This window comes from Pristiophorus japonicus, chromosome 13 (assembly GCF_044704955.1).
Source record: "Pristiophorus japonicus isolate sPriJap1 chromosome 13, sPriJap1.hap1, whole genome shotgun sequence".
In the NCBI taxonomy this organism is placed as follows: domain Eukaryota; kingdom Metazoa; phylum Chordata; class Chondrichthyes; family Pristiophoridae; genus Pristiophorus; species Pristiophorus japonicus.
Genome location: NC_091989.1, coordinates 79,171,424 through 79,184,466, shown reverse-complemented (window position 1 = coordinate 79,184,466; position 13,043 = coordinate 79,171,424). Strand labels below are relative to the sequence as shown.

At 47.0% G+C, this 13,043-nt stretch overlaps 1 protein-coding gene across 9 annotated transcripts in view; it reads right to left on the bottom strand.

The window, feature by feature from the left end:
* The window catches only part of cfap54 (cilia and flagella associated protein 54), a 724,932-nt gene that overhangs the window by 495,737 nt on the left and 216,152 nt on the right, over positions 1 to 13,043 (bottom strand). For 8 of the 9 annotated variants that reach the window (XM_070897703.1, XM_070897704.1, XM_070897705.1 and 5 more), the window contains one exon: positions 2,278 to 2,420. The exons of the other annotated variant lie outside the window; for it this stretch is intronic. In XM_070897703.1, the coding sequence (XP_070753804.1) occupies positions 2,278 to 2,420 (143 nt within the window). The remainder of the gene's footprint in view (positions 1 to 2,277; positions 2,421 to 13,043) is intronic. 9 annotated transcript variants of the gene reach the window in all.

Below are 13,043 nucleotides of genomic sequence, written 5' to 3'. Positions count from 1 at the left end.
CGGAGGGACTGGAGTGCATCATCACGCCCGGCAACCAAATTTTAATTTGATTTTATGTTTTAAAAGTTAATTTGTTTTAATTGCCGGTGTTTTTAGTGTCCCCCTCCCCTTTTATAGGGGGCACTTGGAGAAAAAAATATGATTTTAGTGCCCAAAGAAAAAACTAAAAAAACAAAAACACAAAAAAAAAAACACAATAAAAAGGGCCTGGAAAATGTTTGGTGTGTCCCCCAGATCGGGGGGACACGATTTAATGTTTTAGTTTCCTCCCAAAAAGAGTTCTATGGACAAGCACTCCAAGGTCCCTTTGTTCATCTACACTATTAAGTGGCCTACTGCTTAATGTGTATACTCGTTCCTTATTAACCCTCGCAAAGTGCATCACCTCACACTTCTCTGAATTAAATTCTATTTGCCACTGCTCCGCCCACCTGACCAGTAGTCCTGCAGCCCATGACTTTCCTCTTCATTATCAACCACACAGCCAATTTTAGTGTCGTCTGCAAACTTCTTAATCATACTTCCGATATTCAAATCTAAATCGTTGATATATATCACAAAAAGCAAGGGACCCAGTACTGAGCCCTGCGGAACCCCACTGGAAACATCCTTCCAGTCACAAAAACATCCATCAATCATTACCCTTTGCTTCCTACCTCCAAGCCAATTTTGGATCCAACTTGACAATTTGCCCTGGATCCCATGGGCTTTAACCTTCATGACCAGTCTTCCATGTGGGACCTTATCAAAAGCCTTGCTAAAGTCCATATATACTACATCGTACGCACCACCCTCATCGACCCTCTTGGTTACCTCCTCAAAAAATTCAACCAGGTTAGTCAAACACGATCTTCCCTTAACAAATCCGAGCTGACTGTCCCTAATTAATCCTTGCCTTTCCAAATGCAGCTTTAACCTGTCTTTCAGGATTTTTCCAATAATTCTCCCACCACTGAGATTAGGCTGACAGGCCTATAATTACTCGGCCTATTCCTTTCTCCCTTCTTAAACAAGGGTACTACATTAGCAGTCCTCCAATTCTCCAGCACCATGTCCAAAGAGGACTGGAAAATGATGGTCAAAGCCTCTTCTATTTCCTCTTTTACTTCGCTCAACAGCCTGGGATGTATTTCATCCAGGCTTGGGTACTTATCTACTTTCAAAGCTGCTAAACTCTTTTGTTCTCATTGGAACAGAGGAGGTTGAGAGACCTCAGTGAGGTGTACAAAATATTGAGAGGCCTGACATAGTGGACAGTAAGAGCCTATTTCCATTGGTGGAAGGGTCTATTACGAGGGACCTAGAGCTGATAATTGGGAATAGACTGGATGACCTTTTGTTGGCCAACGCAGTTTTAAATGCAGGGAATCGAATACAGCCAGGGTGATCTGGACTAGTTTCGATTGCCTGGGTGGGACGGAGAGGAATTTTCCCAGATTTTTTCTCTCTAAATTGGCCTGGGTTTTTGTCTGGTTTTTGCCTCTACAAAGGAGATCATATGGCTCTGGTTGGGGTGTAGAATGTTTCAGTATCAGGGGTGTCGCAGTTGTGTGAGGCGGACTGGTTGGGCTGGATGCTCTTTGCCTTTCTGTCATTGATCATAGGTTTATATGTAACCTTCAGGGCTGCTGATCAAGGACCATGCGGCTCTTTGTCGGCCGCGCAGACACGATGGGCCGAAATGGCCTCCTTCTGCGCTGTAAATTTCTATGTTTCTATATATACCCAAGTCAATGTCATTAATATATGTCACAAAAAGAGCAGTAGTCCTCATACCAACCCTGGGAATCTCCACTGTAACCTTCCCTCCAGTCTGAAAAGCAACCATTCACCACTACCCTCTGCTTTCTATTCCTTAGCCAATTTTGTATCCATACTGCCACTGTCCCTTTAATCCCATGGGCTTTAAGTTTGCTAACAAGTCTATTATGTGGTACTTTGTCAAATTTGTGGGAACACAGTGGCACACTGAACAATAACAAAAAATGAGTTTACATTATAAATTCCTACATTTCAAATTTTGCTAATGAGAAAAAAGGTGATCCATATGTGATTTTTTAAAACGTCAAGTTGTTCAGATAAGAAGTGCGAGAGGAGTTATCAGATTTTTAATTAAATATCTTGAATAAAATTTACATTTATTTATCTTAAAATTTGCTTTAATTTCTGAATGAGATATGAAGATACTGCATCCAAATTGAGTAGGCTAATGATATTAAAATTAATCTTTTGGGGAAAATAAATTGTACTTTGGAGTGGAATTTGTAACATTTCTACCTTTTCTGAATGATGCACCAATCTGTCTTCTTTGAAATAAACCATGTATCTGGAGGTGGTAGTGATGCCTCTGAGACGAAGTGATTCCATAGCACTGAGAAAGCTACCTTTGCCACTGGATAATGTTCCAACTTATATGCAGTCTAAAAAGAACATTACATTGGAATTACTATCAAATTAGAATACATTATCCTCTGGAAAAAAAACTCAGGTATATTGGGCTACGAACATATAAAAAAGGCAGGAAAGACCACCTGGTCCAGCAAGCCTACCCATCTACCCATTTGTGTATCATTGACACATTCTTCAAAAATCAAGCATGCATCCTCTAAGCTACACTTCTTTCCTTAAAACAGCCCCAACCACAATTTTGATATGCAACAGCCCAGAGACTCTGGGCCGAAGTTTGCCCCCCCCGCCCCCTGCTTAGAAGAAAATCCGTGCCTAAAATTTACCGAGAAATTCTCCCCGCTCCTCAGGACATCTTCGGCCTCGGCGTAGCGTACCACATCCAGTGGGGGGCGGAGCCAGGTCCCGGCGCTGAAAACAGTGCCGGGACTTGTGCACATGCGCGCTAGAGTCTGGCAGCCCGAATCTCTTCAACGCTCTGCAGGCTGTATGGGAGGGGCCCAAAGCACACCGCCCCTAGTCCTGGCTGAATGGGCTCCCTCATCGGCGGCCCGCTGCGTTCCCTAAGGTAGGACTTCTATTTTTTATTTGTTATTTATTGATTGATTGATTGATTGCTTATTACTTTGGTCTTGGTGCTTTCGGTGCAAGGTTCCTTCTATTTTTCATTTGTTAATTAATTGCTTATTACTTTTTGTGCTTTGTTTAGTGCTTTGTAAGTCTTGGTGCTTTAGATGCAGGGTTCCTTCTATTTTATATTTCTTAATTCATTACTTATTACTTTTTGTGCTTTGCTTCGTGCTTTGTAAGTCTTGGTGCTCGGTGTAGGTCCTCTCAGCTTCCTTGTATTTTTTATTTGTTATTGACTGCTTTTTTTGTGCATTGTTTAGTGTTTGGTGCTTTAAATGTATTTATGCTTCTTTAATGTTGTTGTGAAGGTGTTTAGTGCTTTACAACGTCCTCTCACTTCCCTCCCCACCCCTATCTCTGGCTACCTGCGCTGATTTCTTAGCTCACCGCAAGGTTTTTCTGTGCAGACACAAGTGGCCACATACGCTGGCCTAAGTTAGTTTGGAGTAACTTTTAGTTGTCTAAACTTGCTTAAATGGCCAAAACAGGTGTAAGTGGCTGGTAACGTCCCCCTTTGAAAAAAACCTAAAAAAAAACCTAACTAACTCACTTAGAATGGAGCAAATTAAATGGACAGAATTGCGATTTTTAAGATACTCCAAAAAACTTTAGTTGCTCCAAAAAAATAGGAGCAACTCCTGGGCAAACTTGGGCCCTAGGTATGGTAGCACAGTTATGATGATACTGGACTAGTAACCCAGAAGTTATAAAATCTAATACCCAACATGACAAGTTGTAAAATGTACTCAATAAATGGTAATCTGTCAACTAGTTCAAGGAAAAAAAGAAACAAGAAGCTGCTGTTTGGTTGCAAAAACCCAACCAATTCATCAATGCTTTTTATGGAACAGAAATTACCACCTCCACTTATTCTGGACTACATGTCACTTCAGTACCATGCTATTCAAAGTGGCCTAGCAAGCCACTCCATAAGCACTACTGACCGAGCTGGCAGAGTCCTGAAGGACATAGCTGGCAGACTAGGTCTGCAACAGGTGATGATATAACCAACATGAGGTAAAACTAGTTGACCTTGTCCTCACCAATCTAGCTGCCGCAGATGCATCTGTCCATGACAGTATTGGGAGGGGTGACTACCGCACAGTCCTTGTGGACACAAAGTCCCGTCTTCACACTGAGGACACTCTACATGTTGTGTGGCACTATCATCGTGCTAAATGGAATAGTGTAATGTATTTGCTTCATGGGTTCTTTGCTTAAGAATTCATAGCAACACGTTGCTATTAAGAACTAGTTGGTTTATTCGCAAAAGTTTAACAATCACACTACACATTACCAGTTCAACTATTTTCGTTGTGCACTTTAAACAAATGCCCCCTGCAAGAGGGGATCACACTCCAAAATATATATTTTTTTTCCCAGTACCCCCTTTTTTTTTTTGAGGGCACCAACACACAAATTATACAAGTGTCCCCTGGCTAAAAGGGTGCGGGGGGGGCACTAAAACTGGCAAATTAAACAAATTAAACAAGGGAGGTTTCGGAGCTTGGCGCTGATGAGGAATTCCGTCCTGACGGGAGTCAGTTCGGACAGGATCTCCCCACGTGCTTGAGCCGCCTCGACACACCTAACGGAGTCAGGGCCCAGTGCTGTTTTTAGCGACTCGCTGGCATTGGCCGCCCGCTGGATGTCAGTTTAGGCGCCATGCCAGCACGTCTGGCGCCATCCAGCCTGCTCCTCCGCCATCGAGCAGGTCCCTGACCCTGGTCACCTCGCCAGCCTCAGCCCTCTCGTCTGCCTGCCACCTAAAACCGTGGTCGTGGAGGTACCGATTCCTGAGCAGCGGCTCCTGCAGGACAGCCGCCACTCCAGACGGGAGGAGAGCTGCGCTTGGTGGCGACTCTGTTCCAGACCCTGATGAGTTCCTGGTAAAAGACAGGCAGCCCCCACGTAGCGGTCGTGACGCACTCCCAGGCTCACAAACAGGAGTTGCATGTCGTAATTGAGGCTGTACTGCTGGCGGAAGAAATACGTCGCTAGCGCACACCACCTAGGAGGGGACTCGACGTAGAGATATCTCTGCAGGGTCTGAAGTCAGAAAGTCACATGCTGGTACTGACGCCCACCAACACCTGACCGCCCTCCCGAAGCAGGAAACTCAAAACCACAGTGAGTCCCAGTGCTTCCTGTTGTTCCAGAAGAAGTCCACCAGCTTCTGTATCTTGGCGACAAACGCAAGGGAAGGGGGTCAAAGTGACCAGCCGATACCACAGCATAGCGGCCACCAGCTGGTTTATGGCGAGCGCTCGACCCCTGTAGGACAGCACTCGGAGCAGTCCTGTCCAGCGCCCTAGGCGAGCGGAGACTTTGGCCTCCAGCTCCTGCCAGTTCGCCGGCCAGACTTCCTCGTCAGGGTTAAGGCAGACTCCCAGATAGAGGAGATGGGTCGTGCTCCAGGCAAAAGGCTGAGCTCCTCCGGCAGGGAGTCCACCCGCCACTGACCCACCAGGAGTCCGGAACATTTCTCCCAGTTGATCCTGGCGGAGGATGCAGCCGAGTAAATCTTCGACAGCTCTATAACTCTTTTGGGGGGAACAAAATAAACATTAGATCAAGTGCCCCCCGATCTGGGGGACACTACAGACACTTAACTGCCCCTTTTTTTAATAAATGTATTTTTTGGTTTTTTTTGTTTTTTTGGGGGGTTTTTTGTGATTTTTTTGGGGGGCATTAAAACCATATATTTTATAAGTGCCCCCTATAAAAGGGGAGGGGGACACTAAAAATCCATCAATTAAAGCAAATGAAACTTTAAAACATATAAAATCAAATGAAAATTTGGTTGCCGGGGGTAACGATGCACTCCAGTCCCTCTGGCGCCCACTTCTCCCGGAAGGCCGCGAGCATACCGGTGGACACCGCATGCTCCATCTCCAAGGACACCCTGGCGCGGATGTACGCGCGGAAGAGAGGCAGGCAGTCGGGCTGAACGACCCCCTCGACCGCCCGCTGCCTGGACCGGCTGATGACACCCTTGGCCGTGTCCAGGAGCAGGCCTACAAGGAGGCCCTCGGACCTACCCGCTCCCCTCCGCACAGGGTGCCCAAAGATCAGGAGTGTGGGACTGAAGTGCAAGCAGAAATTGAGGAGCAGCCCCTTTAAATAATGAAACAGGGGCTGCAACCTCGCACACTCCATAAAAACATGGAACACGGACTCTTCCAGACCGCAGAAATTGCAGGCGGCCTGGGAGCCCGTGAACCGGCTTAAAAATTTGTTGCATGGTACTGCTCCGTGCACCACCCTCCAGGCCAAGTCCCCGATAAATAGTGGGAGGACTCGCGCGTAGAGTGCACTCCATCGGGGACCCCCGCCTCCTCCGGACGGCAAGATGTTGCGCCATGGCGTGTCCGGACGGCAAGCGAGGATGGCAAGGTTGAGAGTGTGCAGGAGCAGCCCGTACAGGAAACCTCTCCGCGCAGAACTGAAAGGCATGGAGGGGATTTCCCCGAGGCGGCTCAAGTTGTGAGGCACCGGCTCCCGAGGGAGGTTCCGGGGTTTGGCGCCGATGAGGAATTCCGTCCGGACGGGGGTCAGTTCGGACGGGATCTCCCCACGTGCTTGAGCCTCCTCGACACACCTAACGGAGTCAGGGCCCAGAGCTGTTTTTAGCGACTCAATGGCATCGGCCGCGCGGCGGACGTCGGCCGAATTTAGGCGCCATGCCAGCATGTCTGCCGCCATCCAGCCCGTTCCTCCGCCATCAAGCAGGTCCATGACCCTGGTCACCTCGCCAGCCACAGCCCTCTCGTCCGACTGCCACCTAAAACCTCGGTCGGGGAGGTACGGATTCCCGAGCAGCGGCTCCTGCAGGACAGCCGCCACTCCAGCCGGTGGAGAGCTGCGCTTGGTGGAGACTTTGTTCCAGACCCTGGTGAGTTCCTTGTAAAAGACAGGCATCCCCTGGACGGCGGTCCTGACACCCCCCAAGCTCACAAACAGGAGCTGCGTGTCGTAGTTGAGGCTGTGCTGCTGGCGGAAGAAATATGTCGCCAGCGCACGCCACCTAGGAGGGGGCTCGATGTAAAGGTATCTCTGCAGGATCTGAAGACGGAAAGTCGCTAGCTGGGTGCTGACGCACACCAACGACTGACCGCCCTCCCTAAGCGGGAGACTCAAGACCGCGGCAGAGACCCAGTGCTTCCTGTTGTTCCCGAAGAAGTCCACCAGCTTCTTCTGTATCTTGGTGACAAACGCAGGGGGAGGGGTCAAAGTGACCAGCGGTACCACAGCATAGCGGCCACCAGCTGGTTTATGACTAGCGCTCGACCCCTGTTGGACAGCACTCGGAGCAGTCCTGTCCAGCGCCCTAGGCGAGCGGCGACCTTAAGAACATAAGAACATAAGAATAAGGAACAGGTGTAGGCCATCTAGCCCCTCGAGCCTGCTCCGCCATTCAATAAGATCATGGCTGATCTGGTCGTAGACTCAGCTCCACTTACCCGCCCTCTCCCCGTAACCCTTAATTCCCTTATTGCTTAAAAATCTATCTATCTTTGACTTGAAAACATTCAATGAGCTAGCCTCAACTGCTTCCTTGGGCAGAGAATTCCACAGATTCCCAACCCTCTGGGAGAAGAAATTCTTTCTCAACTCGGTTTTAAATTGGCTCCTCCGTATTTTGAGGCTGTGCCCCCTAGTTCTAGTCTCTCCCACCAATGGAAACAACCTCTCTGCCTCTATCTTGTCTATCCCTTTCATGATTTTAAATGTTTCTATAAGATCACCCCTCATCCTTCTGAACTCCAAGGAGTAAAGACCCAGTCTACTCAATCTATCATCATAAGTTAACCTCCTCATTTCTGGAATCAGCCTAGTGAATCGTCTCTGTACCCCTTCCAAAGCTAGTATATCCTTCCTTAAGTAAGGTGACCAAAACTGCACGCAGTACTCCAGGTGCGGCCTTACCAATACCTTATACAGTTGCAGCAACACCTCCCTGCTTTTGTACTCCATCCCTTTCGCAATGAAGGCCAACATTCCATTTGCCTTCCTGATTACCTGCTGCACCTGCAAACTAACCTTTTGGGATTCATGCACAAGGACCCCCAGGTCCCTCTGCACCACAGCATGTTGTAATTTCTCCCCATTCAAATAATATTCCCTTTTACTGTTTTTTTTCCCCAAGGTGGATGACCTCACACTTTCCGACATTGCATTCCATCTGCCAAACCTTAGCCCATTCGCTTAACCTATCCAAATCTCCTTGTAGCCTCTCTGAGTCCTCTACACAACCCGCTTTCCCACTAATCTTAGTGTCATCTGCAAATTTTGTTGCACTACACTCTGTCCCCTCCTCTAGGTCATCTATGTATATTGTAAACAGTTGTGGTCCCAGCACTGATCCCTGTGGCACACCACTAACCACTGATTTCCAACCGGAAAAGGACCCATTTATCCCGACTCTCTGCTTTCTGTTCGCCAGCCAATTCTCTATCCATGCTAATACATTTCCTCTGACTCCGCGTACCTTTATCTTCTGCAGTAACCTTTTGTGTGGCACCTTATCGAATGCCTTTTGGAAATCCAAATACACCACATCCATCGGTACACCTCTATCCACCATGCTCGTTATATCCTCAAAGAATTCCAGTAAGTTAGTTAAACATGATTTCCCTTTCATGAATCCATGCTGCGTCTGCTTGATTGCACTATTCCTATCCAGATGTCCCGCTATTTCTTCCTTAATGATAGTTTCAAGCATTTTCCCCACTACAGATGTTAAACTAACCGGCTTATAGTTACCTGCCTTTTGTCTGCCCCCTTTTTTAAACAGAGGCGTTACATTAGCTGCTCTCCAATCCGCTGGTACCTCCCCAGAGTCCAGAGAATTTTGGTAGATTATAACAAATGCATCTGCTATAACTTCCGCCATCTCTTTTAATACCCTGGGATGCATTTCATCAGGACCAGGGGACTTGTCTACCTTCAATCCCATTAGTCTGTCCAGCACTACCTCCCTAGTGATAGTGATCATCTCAAGGTCCTCCCTTCCCACATTCCTATGACCAGCAATTTTTGGCATGGTTTTTGTGTCTTCCACTGTGAAGACGGAAGCAAAATAATTGTTTAAGGTCTCAGCCATTTCCACATTTCCCATTATTAAATCCCCCTTTTCATCTTCTAAGGGACCAACATTTACTTTAGTCACTCTTTTCCGTTTTATATATCTGTAAAAGCTTTTACGATCTGTTTTTATGTTTTGCGCAAGTTTACCTTCGTAATCTATCTTCCCTTTCTTTATTGCTTTTTTAGTCATTCTTTGCTGTTGCTTAAAATCTTCCCAATCCTCTAGTTTCCCACTAACCTTGGCCAACTTATACGCATTGGTCTTTGATTTGATACTTTCCTTTATTTCCTTGGTTATCCACGGCTTGTTATCTCTTCTCTTACCGCCCTTCTTTTTCACTGGAATATATTTTTGTTGCACATTATGAAAGAGCTCCTTAAAAGTCCTCCACTGTTCCTCAATTGTGCCACCGTTTAGGCCTTGTTTCCAGTCTACTTTAGCCAACTCTGCCCTCATCCCACTGTAGTCCCCTTTGTTTAAGCATAGTACTCTCGTTTCTGACACAACTTCCTCACCCTCAATCTGTATTACAAATTCAACCATATTGTGATCACTCATTCCGAGAGGATCTTTTACGAGGAGATCGTTTATTTTTCCTGTCTCGTTTCACAGGACCAGATCCAAAATGGCTTGCTCCCTTGTAGGCTCTGTTACATACTGTTCTAAGAAACAATCCCGTATGCATTCTATGAATTCCTCCTCCAGGCTACCCCCTGCGATTTGATTTGACCAATCGATATGTAGGTTAAAATCCCCCATAACTACTGCCTTTCCTTTGTCACATGCCTTCATTATTCCCTTGATTATTGCCCGCCCCACCATGAAGTTATTATTTGGAGGCCTATAAACTACGCCGACCAGTGACTTTTTCCCCTTACTATCTCTAATCTCCACCCACAATGATTCAACATTTTGTTCATTGGAGCCAATATCATCCCTCACAACTGCCCTGATATCATCCCTTATTAACAGAGCTACCCCATTCCCTTCCCTTCCTGCCTATCTTTCCGAATCGTCAGATACCCCTGTACGTTTAATTCCCAGTCCTGGCCACCTTGCAACCATGTCTCTGTAATGGCCACCAAATCCTACCCATTTGTAATGATTTGTGCCGTCAACTCATTTACTTTATTTCTAATGCTGCGTGCATTTAGGTAGAGTGTTTTCATCCTCGTTTTTAAACCATGATTTTTAGTTTTTACCCCTCCTGCAGCCCTTTTATATTCAGTGGTCCTTTTTGTTTCTTGCCTTTGGTTTCTCTGCCCTCCATTTTTATTCATCTCTTTTCTGTCTTTTGTTTTTGTCTCCTTTTTGTTTCCCTCTGTCTCCCTGTATTGGTTCCCATCCCCCTGCCATATTAGTTTAACTACTCACCAACAGCACGAGCAAACACTCCCCCAAGGACATTGGTTCCGTTCCTGCCCAAGTGCAGACCGTCCGGTTTGTACTGGTCCCACCTCCCCCAGAACCTGTTCCAATGCCCCACGAATTTGAATCCCTCCCTGCTGCACCACTGTTCAAGCCATGTATTCATCTGTGCTATCCTGCGATTCCTACTCTGGCTAGCACGTGGCACTGGTAGCAATCCCGAGATTACTACTTTTGAGGTCCTACTTTTTAATTTAACTCCTAGCTCCTTAAATTCGTCTCGTAGGACCTCATCCCTTTTTTTACCTATGTCGTTGGTACCAATGTGCACCACGACAACTGGCTGTTCTCCCTCCCTTTTCAGAATGTCCTGCACTCGCTCGGAGACATCCTTGACCCTTGCACCAGGGAGGCAACATACCATCCTGGACTCTCGATTGCGGCCGCAGAAACGCCTATCTATTCCCCTTATGATTGAATCCCCTATCACTATTGCTCTCCCACTCTTTTTTATGCCCTCCTGTACAACAGAGCCAGCCACGGTGCCATGAACTTGGCTGCTGTTGCTCTCCCCTAATGAGTCATCTCCCTCAACAGCACTCAAAACAGTGTATCTGTTTTGCAGGGGGATGACCACAGGGGACCCCTGCACTACCTTCTTTGTACTACTCTTCCTGCTGGTCTTCCATTCCCTAGCTGGCTGTGGATCCTTCTCATGCGGTAAGACCAACTCACTACACGTGCCACTTATGTCATTCTCAGCATCGTGGATGCTCCAGCGTGAATCCACCCTCAGCTCCAATTCCGCAACGCGGTCCATCAGGAGATGGAGGCGGATACACTTCTTACACATGTAGTCGTAAGGGACACCGGAAGCGTCCCTGAGTTCCCACATGGCACTTCCTCCAGCTCTTGCCAGTTCGTCGGCCAGGCTTTCTCGTCGGGGCTAAGGTAGACTCCCAGATAGAGGAGATTGGTCGTGCTCCAGGCAAAAGGCCTGAGCTCCTCCGGCAGGGAGTCCACCTGCCACTGACCCACCAGGAGTCCGGAACATTTCTCCCAGTTGATCCTGGCGGAGGATGCAGACGAGTAAATCTTCGACAGCTCTGCAAACCTGTGAGCATACTCACCAGGTGCATACATTACAGATAGAATCAGAACAGATGTAGCAGCTCAAAACTGGGCATCCATGAGGAGCTATGAGCCATCAGCATCAGCAGCAGAATTATATTCGACCACAATTTGTAACCTCATGGCCTGGCATATTCCTCACTCTACCATTACGATTAAGCCAGGGGCCCAACCCTGGTTCAATGAGAAGTGTAGAAGAGCATGCCAGGAACCACACCAGGCGTACCTAAAAATGAGGCGTCAACCTAGGGAAGCGACAACACAGGACTACATGCATGCTAAACAGCTGAAGCAGCATGCTATAGACAGGGCTAAGCTATCCCACAACTAACGGATCAGATCAAAGCTCTGCAGTCCTGCCACATCCGATCGTGAATGGTGATGGACAATAAAAAACTAATTGGAGGAGGAGTCTCCATGAACATTCCCACCCCAACGCTGGCAAAGCCCAGCACATGATTGCAAAAGTCACGTTTGAAGCATTTGCAACCATCTTCAGCCGGAAGTGCCCAGTGAATGATCCATCTCAGCCTCCTTCTGAGGTCTCCACCATCACAAAAGCCAGTCTTCAGCCAAGCCAATTCACTCCATGTGATATCAAGTGGCTGAGTGCACTGGATACAGCAAAGGCTATGGGCCTTTCACATCTCACCTGTTGTGCTAAAGATTTTTAGTCCAGATCTAGCCACGCCTCTAGCCAAGCTGTTCCTGTACAGCTACAACACTGGCATCTATCCGACAAAGTGGAAAATTGTCCTGTCCACAAAAAGCAGCACAAATCTAATACGGCCAATTACCACCCCATCAATCTACTCTCAATCATCAGCAAAGAGCAGGAAGGAGTTGTCGAAAGTGCTATAAAGCGACACTTACTCACCAACAACCTGCTCAACGATGCTCAGTTTGGGTTTTGCCAGGACCATTTGGCTCCAGACTTCATTACAGCCTTGGTCCAAACATGGACCTGTTCTAGTTTGCTTATCTTTTTCATACGTCAAGTACTCTGGAATATTTAGTTCCAAACCTTGGTCACCTTGCAGCCATGTCTCTGTAATGGCTATTAGATCATACTCATTTATCGCTATTTGTGTCACTAATTCATCTATCTTGTTACGAATGCTTCGTGCATTCAGGTAAAGAGCATTTCGTTTCAATCTTTTACCATTATTCACTGCTTCCATTTTATTCGCTGATGCATGATTACTTTTAAACTCTCTGTCCCTTCCTGTCACACTGGTTATCTTTACCCAAATCGCTACACAGCTCCATCGCCTTGACATTTCTCTTCACATTTCTAAATTTTCCCATAGCCAACACCCCTCCCCCTTTTTTAGTTTAACCCCCTATCTACAGCCCCAGTTATTCCATTAGCCCGAACACTGGTCCAAACCCGGTTTAATTGGAGACCGTCCTAACT